The following is a 19,107-nucleotide window of genomic DNA, read 5'->3' on the forward strand; positions in this document are numbered from 1 at the left end:
GTTAATTCTGGAAATAAGGCTTTTCATCCAGCAATTGGACCATGAATACATGTAATTTACACATGCACGCACGCACACACAGTAATATGGTTTTAGATGCTAATGTGCCATACAATATAAATCTTAATAACAATTTCCCAAACCCAGGCGCTCACATCTGGTGAGTATGGGGCTTGGTACGCCCAGAATCCTGAGTCAGATATCATCAATCTTCTCTTTCTTGATAAACTGTGTGTGGTAATGATTCCCTTCTACTTCTCTCTCTCTCTCTCTCTGGGTAACTCAGAAATTTTTTTTTTTTGGCTGGTGCAGCATGAGCCTCAGGCTTCCTTGCACCATATGGCTAATAATAATAATAACCTATGTAGCTCCAGTACTAACACTCTCCTTTGGGGTTATAGATTGGACTAACACCGAGCTAGAGGATATCATGCAAAAGACAAGGACGATGATGATTAAGAGCCGCCAACACCACCTGAAGTCAGCAGTGGAGAGACTAACAATAGCTCAGAAAGAGGGAGGAAGGGGCCTGATAGAGCAACAGAAAACAGCAGTAGTTAACCTGAAGGATTACTTTGAGAACAACACAGCACCACTTCACCAGGCCATAAGGAAGATAGATAAGTGGTACACCCCACTCAGCCTAAGCGAGGAGCCCCCTCCTGCCCAGACGGTACAAGAAACAGAGCTAGAAAGATGAGCAAAGAAGACACTCCACGGAAGACAGTACAATGACCTCCATCAAGATCACATCGATAACATGGCTCACAAGCGGAATGCTCTTCCCCGAGACTGAAGGATTCGTGCTGGCCATCCAAGACCAGGTAATCAACGCCAGAATCTATAGAAAATACAATGCAAAGGAGCCCGGAATGTCAGATGACACATGTTGACGATGCCATCTGGCCTCAGAAACGATCCAACACATCACAGGGGGATGCAAGGTAATCACCCAGACTGGGTACACTCATAGACACAGCCAGGTAGCCAGGATAACACATCAGAAGCTAGTGAGGAAATACCAGTTTACCAAAGAAAGTGTACCATACTACAAGTACGAACCCAAGGCAGTACTAGAGACCCCAACCCACAAGCTGTACTGGGACCACACCATAATAACTGATAAGACCATCCCGCACAACAGACCAGACATAACCCTTGCGGACAAGATGGAATAGGCTACCTACCTGATTGACATAGCAGTGCTCAACACTAGCAATGTCCAGAAAACCCATGAGAAAAAAATTAGGAAGTACACGAACCTGAGACATGAGGTCAAGGAGATGTGGCATATGCAAGAAATAATGACAATCCCGATCATCATGTCAACCACCGGTATGGTGCCAAAGACCCTACGTAGCAGCCTAGCAGCAATAGGTCTCCCAGAGAACACCTACAAGGAACTCCAGAAAGTCACAATCCTGAACACCTGTAGGATTGAGAGGTCCTCGACCAACAGTAACATCAGACATAACAAAGCACCCTGTGTTCTTGGTAGCAGTACCCTTCATGGAGTGGCACCCTCCAATTAGGGAGAAATAATATAAGAGCAATAATAATAATATTGCATATACAATGAATATACAATACATACACACATGTATATTATTGTATACTTTAATAAAGTTAATAATAATAATATTAACTTTGTATTTAAAGTTAATACTATTATTAACTTTATATTTGACTTTAAATATAAAGTTAATAATAATGATAGTAGTTTCTCATACTTACTGGATTATAAACGTTGGAAGGCCGATCAAAGAGAGGTCTTGCGGGGCAGACTGGTCGATCAACACCAGGTGGTATTGCTGGGTAGACAGGTGTTGTAGGCATAGGACATACTGGTCTGGTAATAGGCGGTTGTGTTGGAATAGGTGTAATTGGCGAAACTATAACACGAGCAGGATAAGTTGTTGGTCCCTGCAGCAAAAAATAAAAATTCTCTAATCAAAACAACTTGTAGACTTAAGTTAATTGCTTCATTTTAATTATTGTATTAATTAATTAAATATTTAACAAAATTAATGCTTGTTTTTATACTAAGCATAAGTTATACAAATATTTTTATATATTTGTAAATACTATGTAAAATGTATAGTTTTCTTTTTAAACACTAACAATGCTGTTTATGGCTCATTTAGAAAGGGAGTAGTCCTGGCCTCCAGCTGTAATAGCGGATAATTTCATGATTTACTTATATCATATTATATTATAAAATATATAAAATCCTATTTATCCAAACTCACCTAACCCACAATTTGATACAAGATTTAAAGTACTGCCTTTAATATGAATTAAAAAAAAACAAAAAAAAAAAACTAAACTTACAACTACAGTGCTAACTTCTAACAATTACCAGCATACATTCTCAAGTAGTTCTCAACAATGTTAAATTATTGAAAATTTTTATATCAAATTAAAGATACGAGAAATTATTGGTAATCAGTAGAAGAAAACAAGTTATTTAAAAATAAAAATTTGCAATATCTTTATGCACAGTGCTTGAATTTTAGTTTACTTTGGGTATCAGCAACATCTTTTATTAAAATGCATTACTTTATAAAATCCACTTGATAGATAATATTTTTGGTGTAGACTTCCTTTCATGGAGGTCTTGAGTCTGCCCTGTTGATCAATATTTACTTATTGTCTTTAATTTGATGATAAATGCTTCTCCCCTGAGGCAGGGATGTTAGGGCTTATAGTGAATAGTGATCTAATTTTGTAATAATGTTTTTGCAAAGTCAACTGTATTCAAAGATATTTGAGAATGTATGTTATAAATGTTCCAAGTTAGGTATTATGACTACACATTTATCGTAGCCTATTTCTACTTTGTAGAAACAGGCTACGTAGTTATGCAAAGTAGTTATTTTACTTTACCTGAAAGTATGCCAGATTCTACGATTGACTTGTCTGTGATATTTTCAATTCAAGTGGATTGTAGAATGCCAGGGTTTGGTTATAAAGTTCAAAAATAAGGCTCCAAATTAATGTTGAGTGATTAGTTTAATTAATCAGTAAATTACCTTCCTGTTGACACACATTTTTAGGAATGTTAGCATATAGGCAAAATGTGCTTATTGTCTTCACCATGTCTGTCTGCATGAAACAAGTTGACTCCCAATGGATGGATTTTCATGAACTTTTATATTTAAGTCTTTTAAAATGATTTGTTGAGCTATTCTAAACTGCATTAAAATCAGAGAAATAGCAATCCGGCATGGCAATTATTATTTCTTCTATTTTTTTTTTATATTCACATGATATCTTCTTGGACTAATGTTATTAGTTGAGTTCCACAGGGTTCGGTGTTGGGCCCCCCTGTTGTTTTGTATATTTATCAATGATATTGATAAAGGTATATCAATATCAGGCTTAGTGTCGAAGTTTGCAGATGATACAAAGGTTGGCAGGGTTGTTAATGACAGTAATGGCAGTGTGCTACTGCAACAGGATTTAGATAATTTGGGCAGATGGGCTAAGAAGTGGCAAAGTACTGCATATGGGTAGAAGTAACCCCAGAGAAACGTACCAACTGTGTGGTACGGTGGTAGAAAATGAAAAAGACCTGGGAGTAATTGTGCAGTCAGATATGAAGTTTTCTGAGCAATGCAGACAGGTGGCCAGAGCAGGTCATGGGGTTTTGTCAATGATATATAGGAATTTTGCTAGCAGGGAGAAGGAGGTGATTGTCCCTCTGTATAAGGCAATAGTCAGCCCACGCCTTGAGTACTGCGTATAGGTCTGGAGGCCTCATTTTAGGAAGGATGTAGATTTACTTGAGCGTGTACAGAGAAGGGCAACAAGATCGGTGAGTGGAATGAAGGGATCCTCTTACCAAGAGAGGCTTAAGCTCTGCAAATTGCAGTGGCTGGAGACTAGGCACCTGCGCAGTGATCTGACTGAGGTGTATAAGGCCTTGAATGGGTTGAGCACGCTGAATTCTGATGGGATCCTTCCACTTGTTCAGATTACGAACCTAAGGGGGCATAAATTCAAATTAAGAAAAGACAGAGGTAGAATAGATGTGCGGAAATTTGCCTTTAGCCAGTGGGTGGTTAATTGCTGGAACAAACTTCCATCTGTCGTTGTGGAAGTTGATAGGTTGAATAAATTTAAGGAGGAACAGGACAAGCATTTGGAGGGAATGGTGTGATTTTTTTTTTTTTTTTTTTGTCTGATGCTGCATAAGCTCATACACTTGCTTTCTTGCATCACATGCCACTACTACTACTACTACTACTACTACTACATTTGCCAATGTTAAACTTCATTTGCCACCTCTCAGCCATCTGCTCAACCTTTCCAGATCCTGTTGCAGCAGCATACTGTCAGTAGTGTCCTTAACAACCCTGCCAACCTTTTTATCATCTGCAAACTTGGACATTTAAGCTTGATATCCCATCATCAATATCATTTATAAATACCAAAAACAATAATTGACTCAACACTGAACCCTGAGGGACTCCACTAATAACATTAGTCCACAATGAGCAGTGTCCATTGATTACCACTCTCTGTCTTCTCCCCCTCAACCACCCCTTTATCCATAGCAGCAATTTGCTTCCAATGCCATACTGCTCCAATTTGTGCAGCAGTCTTCCATGTGCAACAGTATCAAAAGCCTTTCTAAGACCCAAGTATATAATATCAAAGTTATTCCCTGCATTCAGTTCTTTTGTGACTGCATCGTAGTATCCAATCAAATTGGTCAGGCAAGACTTCCCCTTAACAAAACCATGCTGTGTCCGAGCTATAACTGATGTCTTGTCTAGATGATCCTGCAGTGCTTCTTTAACCAGTGCCTCCATTAATTTTCCTGGAACAGAAGTTAAACTCACAGGTCTATAATTACTTTTGTTGGCCTTTGATCCTCCTTTGTGAATTGGGGTCACATTTGCACATCTCCAGTCTGTGGGTACCTCCCTTGAGTCCAAGGAAGCTCTCATAATTATGGCTAAGGGTTTGTTTACTTCGTTTGCTGCCTCCTTTAATATAACTGGATAGATCCCATCCACCCCAGGTGCTTTTCTTGTGTTTATCTTCAACAATTTCTCCTCCACTTTACTCTCAATTATTACAAGGTTCTCTAGCTTACTGCCAGAGTTGAATACACCTCTGGCATTCCCCTCACTGAATAACTCCTCATGTGTGAATGTCGATGCAAAATATTCATTTGGTTTGTTAGCTATCTGAGCAGGATCATCAACAGTTGACCCATCGATATCAAGTGGACCAATCTGATTCATCCCCTTCCTTCTAGAGTTTACATAAGTAAAGAACTCTTTGCCGTTTTTCTTTCCATCCCTTGCCAAAGATTTCTCGTAATCTGCCTTTGCCTGCCTAACCTCATTTGTAACTTGGATACAGATCAACTTGTATCTATCATAGGTTTCTGTGTCATATGTTAATTGATATGTATCCCATGATTTTTCTTCTCTGTCATATGTCTCATTAGTTCATCTGACATCCATTTAGGCCTAAACCTTGAACAATATTTCTTAGCTGGTGTGTAAAGCCTAGTAGCTTCCAAGATAAGTTCTTTGAATGCTTCCCATTTTGAATTTGCTGTTGGTAACCTCTTCAGTTGGTTCCACATATAGAATTTAAATACTGTCTCAGACCATCATAGTCGCCTTTATGAAAGCAATAACCCTTCCCTTTACCCCTGATGGTAGTTACCTCTTTGAGTAAATCCCACTTCAGCACACTGTGAATTGGGATTTACTCGGCTATGGTTAGGTTACATATTTAGTACTATATACAGGCCTGGAGGTCTTACTTTAGGAAGGATGTAGATCTGCTGGAATGGATGCAGAAAGAGAGGCAATGAGATTGGTGAAGGAAACAAAAGGGTAGTCTTTCCAAGAAAGGCTTTGGTCCTGCAAATTGTAGCATTTGGAGACTAGGCACCTGTAAGGTGATCTGACTGAGTTGTTTAAGGCTTTGAATGGATTGAGCAAGCTGAATCTGATGGCACTCTTCTTGCCAGGACAACACACATGAGGTGGCTTGTTATTATTGTTATTTGGTTTTTAGGAGCATTAGCAACTAAGGCCATATTGCTCTGACCTTTATGGGCTCGAATCCCGGTCTAATCAAGAAGCGTGTGCTACGCACTGCTGCTCCTGCCCACCTGGCTACGGGGGCACCACATGAGGTGGCATAAATTCAAATTGAGGCAGGATAGATTTGCAAAAGTTTGCCTTCAGGCAGTGTGGGTGGTTGATAGTGGGAAAAAACGTCCATCTGTTGTTGTGGAAGTGGGTACTTTAAATAAATCCAAGGAAGAACTAGACAAACTATCATAAGGGATGTACAAGTGATGTGGGAAGGATTTCTGTTTTTGTTTTATTTTTTTTGTGATACTTTATAAGCTTGCTTTCTTGCATCATTTTCCACTGTTAATACTTAACCAGTAACTTCATTATTTTCCCAGGAACAGAAGTCAAGCTAACAGATCTGTAATTACTCATGAATTGGGGTTTCATTCATATGTTTCCAGTCCACAGAGTTGAATCAAACTATGCTCTCATAATCATGGATAAAGGTTTGCTTACTCTTTTGCTGCCTGCCTTAATATAATCAGATAAATCTCATCCACCCCAAGTGCCTTTTTTAATGTTTAGCTTCATTAATTTCACCTCCACTTTCCTTTCAGTTATCGCAAAATTATTCAACTCCCTGTTAGAATTTGACACAGTCCTGGCATCCTCATCCCTCTAAAAAATTTTTAATGTTTGAATGTGGATGCAAAATACCTATTCAGTTTTCCAGCAATCTGAGCAGGATGATTAACCCTTCCTTCTAGTGTTTACATAAGTAAAGAAGTCTGTGTTTTTCTTTGCATTCTTTGCCAGAGATTTCTTGTAATAATAAATCTTAGCTTACCTAAACCTCACCTGAATTTTCATGTGATATATGATTTATCTTTGTAGATACAAATCCCAAGGCTAATTTTGTCATGGAATGTATATTCAAGAAAAGTTTTTGATAATATATAATAGATTATAATTTAGTTATATGTTTGGGCAGTGAAAAACTGTGCCTCCTGATACTGTTTTACCTGCTGCTAAAACAAAAACACAAGATTTGTATATGTATATATGTATATACTGTATAAATAATAATTAGTTGTAGTAAAAAGTAATGGCTAAAAAAGAAAAGATAAATTAATATATTGGGATGGTTTATGAACTAGGAACGCTGCTAGTAATAGCAGAAATACCCAGCAACCATAATGGAATGTAGATAAGTAGATTGGAGTATGAGTGGTGAATGCTGACCTGTCAGATGTAGTTACAATGGAAAAAAATAGATAAGTGCCTGAAAAATAAAAGCAGATTAAATAAAACAAAATAAAATACTATAAATAGTACTTAATGCTATAGATCCTAAAATTTTAACTTCTTCATCAAGGGTCAGCAGCCAAAACCAAAGAAAATACAGCAAGAAGGCCTCTGTTTCTGATATGAAATATACGTAGCAAGTGGAAAAAAGCGAGCTGACATATACATCATACCTGACCTGACAGAAACCAAAATGAACAGGAATAAGAAACAAATCAAATCTAATTAAAATTAGAAAAAATTAATTTTTTCCATTGTAACTACATCTGACAGATCAGCATTCCCCACTCATACTCTAATCTACTTATCTATATATGTATATACATATATATATTTTTTTTGCACTTCAGTAACCAAAATTGAGCAAAAAGCTTTTTTTGTTTTGTTTCTGATTTGAATACTTTAGCAACTATCATAAACAGAAGAATAAATACCTGAAATCCTTCTATCTCAAACAGAAGACTCCTTATTTGTACATTGCCTTCTAAATTCACAAGCTTCGCCAAAGTATAAGGCATTCGGTGAAAGAAGTCACAGAAATGTTGTCCATTAATAGCAATCTGTCAAAGACATAGCCAGTTTTTAAACAAGATAATAAACTAATAAAATATGAAATACTAAATAATCTATATATTTAATACAGAAGCCATTTTCTTTACTCTGTTGGTGTGAATGATAGGCTTAACAGATCAGGCTGGAAGTGGCCTCAAGTTAGAGCTATTTCTTCCTAGGTGTGCACAAAGTTGTTAAAATTTAAAAATTCCGAATAATTTTATTTTATGGAACGGGCCAGTTTTGTAGCACAAATGAGAATAGTTCAACATTTACTTCATAGATGGAGCCACAGGAAGATGTTAACTGTTAAACAAACAGTTGTCTAAGTTCATAAGGCATTTTTTTCTGATTAACAATTTGCACTTTAACTATTTAACTGATTAACAATTTGCAAGTTCATACAATCATGTCCTTTGTTCCAAAAAAAAATAAATAAACAATAATAATAATTCTCTACTAGTACTGATACCTTAAAAGAAAAAAATAATCATTAGGATTCCGTTGCACTGCTTTTTCACTATATCTCCCCACGTTGCGTATGCGAGCTCATACACTCATTGCCATTATTATTATTATTATTATTAGCCATATGGTGCAAGGAAGCCTGAGGCTTATGCTGCACCAGCCAAAAAAAATTCCCGAGTCACCCTGAGAGAGAGAGAGAGAGAGAGAGAGAAGCAGAAAGGAATCACCAAGAAAGAGAAGAATGATGATATCCAGCTCAGGACCCTGGGTGTGCCAAGCCCATACTCACAAGATGTGAGCCACTGGGGATAAATTTGATACGTTTAAAACATATTTGAAACAAAATTGAATTAGATCCTAATCTAATAGTTCATGACAGTTTGATTCCTTTTGTTTTTGGCCACAACCTTATTTATGTAAATGCTGTTTCGTTGTGGGCTATTCTTGCCACAAAAAATGACAAGTGTGAAAGAATCAATTTAGAAATTTTAAAAATGATGCCTGGTGATTCATTACAATATAAAAGTATTAACACAATTATATCTGAAGATACTGAAGAACTTTTGCAATATCCAACCGAATTCCTGGACAGCATCAGTTTAAGTGGTTTACCACCCAACATTTTAGAGTTGAAGGTAGGAACAGTTGTTATTTTACTGCGGAATATGGAAATTTCAGAAGGATTGATCAATGATACGAGACATAGTCAAAGTTATGCATCAGAATTGTTTGGATCTAGAAGTAATAACAGGAGAAGCTAAAGGAAAACGGGTACTCTTACCGTGTTTAGATTTGACTCCATCCAATTCAATTTTGCCATTCTCATTTAAGAGACAGCAGTTTCCTGTTCGGCTGGCTTTTGCGATGACTATAAATAAAAGTCAAGGGCAAACGTTTGATAGAGTCAGAATTTCACTTACTAACCTTGTATTTAGTCACAGCCAATTGCATAGCAATGTCTCGGGTCAGATCATTCCAGCATGTTAAGATAAGGTTACCAGAAGGACACAAGAATACGAAAAATGTCGTTTACAAAGAAGTATTATAGAGACTGTACTATATTTTAAGAAGTTGGGCCACAATATGAGTGTCACGGTACATTTTTACATTCATTTCATATTTACATTCAACTTTTCCCAGAAAATTGAGGAAGTGTAAGTGAAGAACAGAGTGAGAGGTTTCACGGAGATGACATATCAGTGGAGGTGATCAGTTTTTAAATTGAAAGGTGAGGTTTTAGTGGACTTTTTACTATTCTGCCCTTTTTAGTAGTATTTTTAAAATGTATTTGAAAAGTGCAAAGTTTTTGCATTGGGTACTGCTAGTCTTTTTTATTCACCAACAAACTCAATTTAGATATAAGCAAAAGTATTTTAGTATCTATAACTGATACACTAAAAATTATTAAGAAGTATTGTAGGCATGCCTATTTACCTTGAAACAACTTTCTGTAACTAAAATTACCAGACGAATATCCATATTTCGGGAAATTGGAAACCCTCCTTCTCTCTCTTCATTTTTCCACTGTCCATATTCTCGGCTGTTCCTTACCACACAAAATTCATCAAACCGGATACTGATGTGTAGTGGAATAGTTGCTTCGTCAGGCTGTTCAGCTAAACTTATCATGAATCTGCAAGAACCAGGCATAAGTTCTTAAGAAATTATAATGGCATACGGAATTAAAGCACAAGATAATTTTAAAGTTCAACAATAATTTAATTCTGATTTATAAGTTTTGTTTTTCTACCAATATCTGCAAATTCCAACTTTTTGAATAGTTAAATTTAATTTCACTGTACTACCCTACCAAATGACGGGGACCACAATTAATTACATGAATGCCATGTACAGTATAAACTACTAAGTAAAAGGTCCCAGGCTCCAAGTGATTTTGTGATCAAGTGTCTTTTCCAGAGACATTTGATTAATAAGTTCCCAGAGACCTTGAGAATGGCAAGATGACCATCAAAAACAGTACACGTGTACACACACACACACACACACACACAAGAGCATCTTTACTAGAAGCCTGCATAATGAGCAGAATATGTATCCACTTTTCTGTTACATCTTTCACTTATACATAAGTTCAGCAGTAAACAGCATGAAACAGGGTTTGTTGGCCCATAATACAATTTTCCAATGCTCCAGCTCCCAATGTGCCACCTACACAAATAGCTGTTCCACTAAGATAGCAGATGCTTATGAAATGTTACATACATATATAAGAAAGATCATTTCCATTAATTATTAAGTGATTGGCTATTCTATTTAGAATAGCTTGGATTTGACTCAACTCACTCACATATCAAGATTACTGCGTATATGTATGAGTACTGCCAATTCACATAGCAGGATCAAAGGGACACATTCAAATTACTGACCTGCTAGCTTAACTTCTGTACCAGAAAAAATAATGCAGTCACTGGTTAAAGTCACTGGTTAAAGAACTAATGCAGGAACCATTTAGACAAACTGCAGCTATATACTTGCAGGGGATTTCAGAGACTGCTGAGAGTCATTGCAGAAAAAGTAAATACATGGGCTGTGTTAGGGTAGCTAAGAACAGGAACAGGTGCATGTATGCTTGCATGTACACCGATGCTAGGAGTTTGGTAACTAAATTTGATGAATTTGAGGTGTTGGTCAAAACATCAAAGGCAGATATTGTTGGGATATCACAGATGTGGTGTCACACAGATATGAGGAATGCAGAAATGGAATTTGAGGAGTACAATGTGTACAGAAAGGATAGACAGGATAGGAAAGGAGGAGGGGTTATGCTATTAGTTAAGAAACATAAAATCCAAGGACATACAGCCAGTTGACATAGGTGGACAGAGCAGTGTCGAGTCAGTTTGTTGTGACATAAGCACTGGGAAAGAAAAATTGAGAGTAGGAGTGTGTTATTGGCCCAATGGCTCTGATGAGTATAATAAACAACTGTACAAAGAAATAGAGTGGGCCAGTAAATCAAAGTGTCTTATAATGGGGGATTTTAATTTCCCAGATATTGACTGGAATTTGTGGATTGGTCATTCACACACTAGCAAGGCTTTTATAGATTTATTGGATGATTGTTTTCTACAGCAACATGTTCGGGAGGCAACTAGAGGGAGTAATACTCTTGAACTGATTATCAGTAGCGATTCTTCATGCATTAAAAATCTGCAGATGCTGAAATGGGATTTACTCAAAGAGGTAAATACCATCAAGCGTAAGGGTTTTTGCTTTAATTAAGGTGACTATGGTGGTCTGAGACAGTATTTAAATTCTATATGGTGGGCCAAATTCATGATGTTACCAACAGCAAATCCAAAATGGGAAGCATTCAAAGAATTAATCTTGGAAGCTAGCTACTAGGCTTTTCATACCAATTAAGAAATATTGTTCAAGGTTTAGGCCTAAATGGATGTCAGGTGAACTAATGAGACATATGACAGAGAAGAAAAATGAAGGGGTTACATATCAATTAACACATGATACAGAAGCCTATGATAGATACAAGTTGATCTGTAACCAAGTTACAAAGGAGGTTAGGCAGGCAAAGGCAGATTACGAGAAATCTTTGGTAAAGGATGCAAAGAAAATCAGCAAAGAGTTCTTTACTTATGTAAACTCTAGAAGGAAGGGGATGAATCAGATTGGTCCACTTGATATCGATGGTTCAACTGTTGATGATTCTGCTCAGTAGCTAACAAACTAGGAGGATCAAAGAGCAACACAAGTAATTACAGACCTGGAACATAAGTTAGTTTAACTTATGTTCCAGGGAAATTAATGTTATTAAGTTAAAGAACCACTCAGGAGCAGATTAAGGTCGGTTGAGGCCCCAGGCACAGAAGAAAATATTGGGCCCCTTAAAAAAAAGAGAGACAGAAAATAAAAATACATGTTAATCATTTTTTTAAATAAATAAAAAATATTATGTACTATTAATGTTTTATTTCCAATAAAATTTGAATATAATAGAATTAATAATAGCATAATAATAATCACAAAGTTTTGAACTAACATGCTCAACTAATTTGTTGGGGTTTTGCATGGGCCCTTCAGAAGTCGGGGCCTAGGGCGCGCGCCCGGTGTGCCCGCTGTTAAATCCGCCTTTGGAGCACTGTAGGATCATCTAGACAAGACTTCAGTTACAGCTCGGACACAGGCATGGGTTTGTTAAGGGGAAGCCTTGTCTGACCAATTTGACTGGATACTATGATGTGGTCACTAAGGAACTGGATGCAAAGAATAATTTTGATATCATATATATATGGATCTTAGAAAGGCTTTTGAACTGTTGCGTGTGGAAGACTGCTGCATAAATTGGAGCAGTGTGGCATTGGAGACAAATGCTGCTTTAGATAAAGGGATGGTTGAGTGGGAGAAGAAAGAGAGTGGTAGTCAGTGGACACTGCTTTTTGTAGACTAATGTTATTAGTGGAGTCCTCCAGGGTTCAGTGTTGGGTCCATTGTTGTTTTCTGTATTTATTAATGATATTGATGATGGTATATCATGCTTAATGTCTAAGTTTGCAGACTATACGAAAGACAGCAGGGTTGTTAAAGATGCTAATGACATTACGCTGCTGCAACAGTATCTAGAAAAATTGAGCAAATGGGCTGAGAAGTGGCAACTGAAGTTTAATATTGACAAATGTAAAGTACTACATATGGGAAGCAGTAACCCCAGAGTAACATATCAACTCTGTGGTACTACACTGAGAGTGGTAGAGAATGAAAAGGACCTGCAGGTAATTGTGCAGGCAGATATGAAGTTTTCTGAGCAGTGCAGACAGTCTGCAAGAGTAGCTCATGGTGTCTTGTCAATGATAATCAGGAATTTTTCTAGCAGGGTTAAGGATGTGATTATACCCTTGTATAAGGCAATGGTCAGGCCACACCTTGAGTACTGTATACAGATCTGGAGGCTTCATTTTAAGAAGGATGTAGTGCTGCTGGAACGAGTGCTGAGAAGGGCAACAAGATTAGTGAATGGAACAAAGGGTTGCTCTTATGCAGAAAGACTTAAGTTTTGCAAATTACAGTGTCTGTAGACTAGGGACCTGCTAGGTAATCTGAGGTGTATAAGGTCTTGAATGGTTTGAGCATACTCAATGCTGATGGGATTCTTCCTCTTGCTCAGAATAATCACCTGAGAGGGCATAAATTCAAATTGAAGAAAGACAGTTGTAGGATAGATGTGCGGAAGTTTGCCTTTAGCCAGCGGGTGGTTGATTGCTGGAAAAAACTTCCATCTGTCATTGTACAAGTTGATAGCTTAAATAGATTCAAGGCAGAACTAGAGAAACATTTGGAGCTGTATAAACTTGCTTTCTTGCATCATATGCCTTTGCTAATGCTATACTTCAAACACAGCATGGGTCTCTTAAGAGGAAATCTTGTCTGGCCAATTTCACTAGACACTACGATACAGTCACAAAGGAACTGAATTTAAAATATAAGTTTTATGTCATATACTTGGATTTCAAGAAAGCCTTTGATACTGTTGCACATAAAAGACTGCTATACAAATTGGAGTATTGTGTCATTAAGGACAAGCTACTGCTATGGATAAAAAGATGGTTAGTGGGAGAAGATAGAGTGGTTAACATTGTACACTGCTCTTCGTGGATTAATGTTATTAGTGAAGTCCCCATAATTAGGTGATGGGCCCAGTGTTGTTTTCTATATTTATTAATGATATTGATAAAGGCATATAATGCTTAATGTCCAAGTTTGCTGATGGTACAAAGGTTGGCACGGTGATAAATGACAGTATGCTAATGAAACAAGCTCTAGAAAAGTTGGGCAGATAAGCTGAGAGGTGGAAACTGAAGTTTAACATTGGCAAATGCAAAGTACAGCATATGGGTAAGAATAATCCCATATTAATGTACCAACTGTGTGGTACTACACTCAGTACAGTGGAAAATGAAAAAGACCTGGGGTAACTGAGCAGTTAGAAATGAAGTTCTCAATGATAACAGGAATTTTTCTAGCAGAGATTAGGTGATGATCCCATTGTATAATGTAATAGTCAGATCCAGTGGTGTATTCAGGCTGGAATGCACCAGAACAATGTTCCAGTACTTTTTTCTAAATGTCATAATAGAAAATCATTAAATTTATACAACTAATATTATGAAACAAAGGCAAAATCAAAGGGGAGGGAGAAATATCTATTTTACCCATTGCTACTAAAAATATATATTAATAGTAATCTTTAAAATTAATAGATTTCTTTAAAAATTTATTTAAAAACAAAAATATAAATTTCGTAAATGAAACTTGAACGATTCTTACTAAAGTACAATGTGTTAGATAAATAAATCCAATGAATGAGATATACTGTGATGCATGCGAACATTGCATTTTGATTCGCCATGAGCTGAATGCCAGAACTGGTTGTTCTATGAACTGTGAGTCTGAAGTCTGATTCAGTTTTACTGTACAGTCGATGTGGCATTATCATATAGTCTTCTGGAGAACGAGCATTCCGGTACTATTTTTTTTTATGACGAGTGTTCCCATACTATTGTTTTTAGCAATACACCTTTGGTCAGGCCACATCTTGAGTACTGTATACAGGTCTGCAGGCTTCATTTTAGAAAGGATGTAGAACTGCTAGAATGGGAACAGAGAAGGGCAATGAGATTGGTGAAGGGAACAAGGGGGGGTGCTCTTACCATGAAAGGCTTCGATTCTTCATCAAATTGTAGCATCTAGACTAGGCACCTGCAAGGTGATCTGGTTGAGTTGTTTAAGGCTTTGAATGGATTGAACAAGATCAGTGCTAATGGGATTCTTCTTCTTGCTCAAACTACGCACGGAGGGGGGGGGGCATAAATTTAAATTGAGGAAGGATGTTTACAGAATAGATGTGTACAAGTTTGCCTTTAGCCAGAGAGTGGTGGATTGCTGGAACAAACTTCCATCTTTTTTTGTGGAAGTGGATAGCTAAAATAAATTCAAGGACGAACTAAACAAATCACTGGAGGGAATGGAATTTTTTTTGCTGATGCTGTATTAGTAGTGGCAAATGATGCAAGTTTGCTTTCTTGTATCATTTGCCACTAATATCCAATACTAATATCCAATTGTCTAATTATTGGTGAGGCAGTGTATAAAGCTGATAATGAATTTTTTTTGGCTTCAAATATTTTTAAAAACATGCATTTTAAACTCTAAAGAAAATTAACTTAGTTTTGTAAAAAAAACTATAATTATTGCATGAGGTTTATATTTAGAAATAAGAAACCAATAAAAATGCAAAACAATATAATATGTACCCAAACTTAACTGCTTTATATCCTAATTTACTTTTCAATCATGACTAAATAAAATGAACACACCTGTAAGCATCAAAAGGCATAAAGGCATTTATTTCCACCATTTTACCGACATGAAGGCCATCAGGAATCGAACCCCAGTAGGGTAATGGCTGAAAAAAATTAAATATTGATTATTACGCAAGCCTAATTTTGTACAATAATTTTCTGAATAGTGCGCATTGGATAATGATAATTAAATAACTGCACATGATGTCAAAAACTTAATTTTAGCAAATATTTTTAAAATGATTTTGAGAAGAACTGAACATTAAGAAGGTATATAATTAATACTAACAATGTATGTTATATTTACCTTATAATTAGCATTATTAGTTATAAATTACACAGACCAATTCAAAATTAACAAAACCCAAAATGAAAGAGCTAATTCTCTCATTTTTGCAACCATATACAATTCTTACAAACCCACATCAAGGGCATATTTTTCTTACAGAACAGTGTTATTAGGTTACAATTACAAACATTCATCCATACTGTTTTTTATTTTATTTTATTTATTTTTTTGTCAAAGCTATCATGACCATGCCTGAAAGTAGCAAAGGATGCAAAGAAAAATAGTGAAAAGTTCTTTACTTATGTGAACTCTAGAAGGAAAGAGATGAATCAGATTGGACCACTTAACATAGATGGGTTGAGTATTGATGATCATGCTCAGGTAGCTGATAAACTGAATGAGTATATTGCATCTACATTCACACATGAGGAGTTATTCAAGAAGAGGATTGCCAGAAGTTTATCAAACTCTAACAGAGAGTTGAGTAATTTTGTAATAAAGGAGAGCAAAGTGGAGGAGAAATTGTTGAAGTTAAACATAAGGAAGGCACCTGGGGTGGATGGGATCTATCCAGTTATATTAAAGGAGGCAGCAAAGGAAGTAAGCAAACCCTTAGCCATAATTATGAGAGCTTCCTTGGACTTCCTATGAGATCCCCATGGACTGGAGTTGTGCAAATGTATCACTAATTCACAAAGGGGCTTCAAAAAGTGACCCAAGTAACTAAAGAACTGTTAGTTTAACTTGTGTTCCAGGGAAAATAATGGAGTCAATGGTTAAAGAAGCATTGCAGGATCATCTAGACAAGACTGCAGTTATAGTTAAGACACAGCATGGGTTTGTTAAAGGGAGGCTTGTTTGATCAATTTGATTGGATACTATGATGTGGTCACAAAGAAACTGGATGCAAAAAATAATTTTGATATCATATACTTGGATTTCAGGACAGCTTTTGATACTGTTGCACATGGAAGACTGCTGTACAAATTGGAGCAGTATGACAGTAAGTGTAAGTTGCTACAATGGATAAAGGGATGGTTGAGTGGGAGATGACAAACAGTGGTAATCAATGGACACTGCTCTTTGTGGATGAATATTATTAGTGGAGTTCCCCAGGGTCCGATGCTGGGCCCATTGTTGTTTTGTGTATTCATCAATCATGGTATATCACGAAGTAGGTATATAGGATGAAGGTATATCAGGCTTAATGTCCAAGTATGCAGATGATACAAAGTTTGGCAGGGTTGTTAACGACAGTTATGACAGTATGCTACGCCATCTGGATCTAGATAAGTTGGACAAATGAACTGAGAAGTGGCAACTGAAGTTTAACATTCACAAATGCAAAGTACTGCATATGGGTAGCAACAACCTAAGAGAAACATACCAACCGTTCGGTACTACACTCAGGGAAGTGAAAAAGAACTCGGGTAATTGTGCAGTCAGATATGAAGTTCACTGGGTAATTCAGACGGGCTGCCAGGGCAGGTCATGGAGTCTTGTCAATGATATATAGGAATTTTGCTAGCAGGGACAGGGAGGTGATTATCCCATTGTATAAAGCAATGGTCAGGCCACACCTTGAGTACTGTGTACAGGTTTGGAGGCCTCATTTTAGGAAGGATGTAGAGTTGCTAGAATGAGGACAAAGAAGTGCAACAAGATTGGTGAGGGGAACAAAGGGGTGCTCTTACCAAGAAAGGCTTAAGTTCTGCAAATTGCAACACCTGGAGGATAGGCACATGCGAGGTGATCTGATTAAGGTGTATAAGGCCTTGAATGGGTTGAACAAGCTGAATGCTGATGGGATTCTTCCTCTTGTTCAGATTAAGAACCTGAGGGGGCATAGGGTCAAATTGAGGAAAGACAGTCGTAGAATAGATGTGCAGAAATTTGCCTTTAGCCAGCGGGTAGTTGATTGGTGGAACAGACTTCCACTTTTGTTATGGAAGTTGATAGCCTATATAAATTTAAGGCTGAGCTGGACAAACATTTGGAACGAATGGAGGGGTGAAATGGGAGGGGTTTTTTTTTTTTTTTTTTTGGCTGATGCTGCATAAGCTTGCTTTCTTGTCATATGCCTCTACTAATTAGCATTATCATTAGTAGAGGCACTTGATGCAAGAAAGCAAGCTTATGCAGCATCAGCCAAAAAAAAAATAATAAATAATAAATAAAAAATAACCACTTCCACTTCACCCCTCTGTTTGTTCGAAATACCTGTCCAGCTGAGCCTTAAACTTATTTAGGCTATCAACTTCCACGACAAGGGATAGAAGTCTGTTCCACCAACCAACCACCCGCTGGCTAAAGGCAAATTTACTCCTTTAAAGGGGTAATTTGGGAATACGTCCAATTCGCAAGTTTACCTAGGTAGCATAGTCGCTGTATACAACCTTCTGGAGATAGCAGATTTAACCTCCACCCCTTACGCTTGTTTAAAATAAATGAACCTGGACATTACCATCGCTTAAATTTTTAAACTATTACTAACAATAGGATAGGAAATATATTGTATTCTTCCTACGTCATGTTAAAATTCAAAGAGATTAATATATTCAGAAAACATAATATACTGTACACTACTTCAAATGGGCTTTTACCAACTGGAAATGTTAAATACTGAGATTTACTGTATCCTCTAGTCTGAAAAAAAAATTAAATGTGTGGATTTCTGTTCTTATTATTATTAGTAATTGCATAGAAAGCAAGCTTTAATTATTTATTTATCATCAGCCAAAAAAAAAAAAAAAAACAGCCCACATCACCAGTCTATCCCCTACCCCAATACAGTAGTTTGTCTAGTTCTTCCTTAAATTTATTCAAACTACCCACTTAAAAAAAAAATCAAATTATTATATTAATGTCACCCGTAATTCATTACATAAACCCACATCTGTGTCTGTAAATTGCATGTGTTCTCTGGTCGATTTGCCTGTTTTGATGAACGAAAAAACCCGAGTTTATGGGGGGAAACCTTGCTATTAACCCCGGGGGCTCACATGTGGTGAGTATGGGCTTGGCACACCCAGGGTCCTGAGCTGGATATCATCATTCTTCTATTTCTTGGTGATTCCCTTCTAGTTTTCTCTCTCTCTCAGGGTAACTC

The 19,107-nt window shown here is 36.9% G+C and overlaps 1 protein-coding gene across 1 annotated transcript in view; it reads right to left on the reverse strand.

Moving 5' to 3' along the window:
• LOC150082285 (galectin-4-like) overlaps nucleotides 1-19,107 on the reverse strand; it is a 46,800-nt gene that overhangs the window by 10,795 nt on the left and 16,898 nt on the right. Inside the window, exons 3-6 of the mRNA XM_090380103.1 lie at nucleotides 15,725-15,813; nucleotides 9,810-10,008; nucleotides 7,790-7,915; nucleotides 1,735-1,923 (exon numbers count right to left, since the gene is read on the reverse strand). Coding sequence (XP_090236229.1) covers nucleotides 1,735-1,923; nucleotides 7,790-7,915; nucleotides 9,810-10,008; nucleotides 15,725-15,813 — 603 coding nt within the window. The remainder of the gene's footprint in view (nucleotides 1-1,734; nucleotides 1,924-7,789; nucleotides 7,916-9,809; nucleotides 10,009-15,724; nucleotides 15,814-19,107) is intronic.

Source organism: Mastigoproctus giganteus, chromosome 8, assembly GCF_048544385.1.
Source record: "Mastigoproctus giganteus isolate SK-2022 chromosome 8, ASM4854438v1, whole genome shotgun sequence".
Taxonomy (NCBI): Eukaryota; Metazoa; Arthropoda; class Arachnida; order Uropygi; family Thelyphonidae; genus Mastigoproctus; species Mastigoproctus giganteus.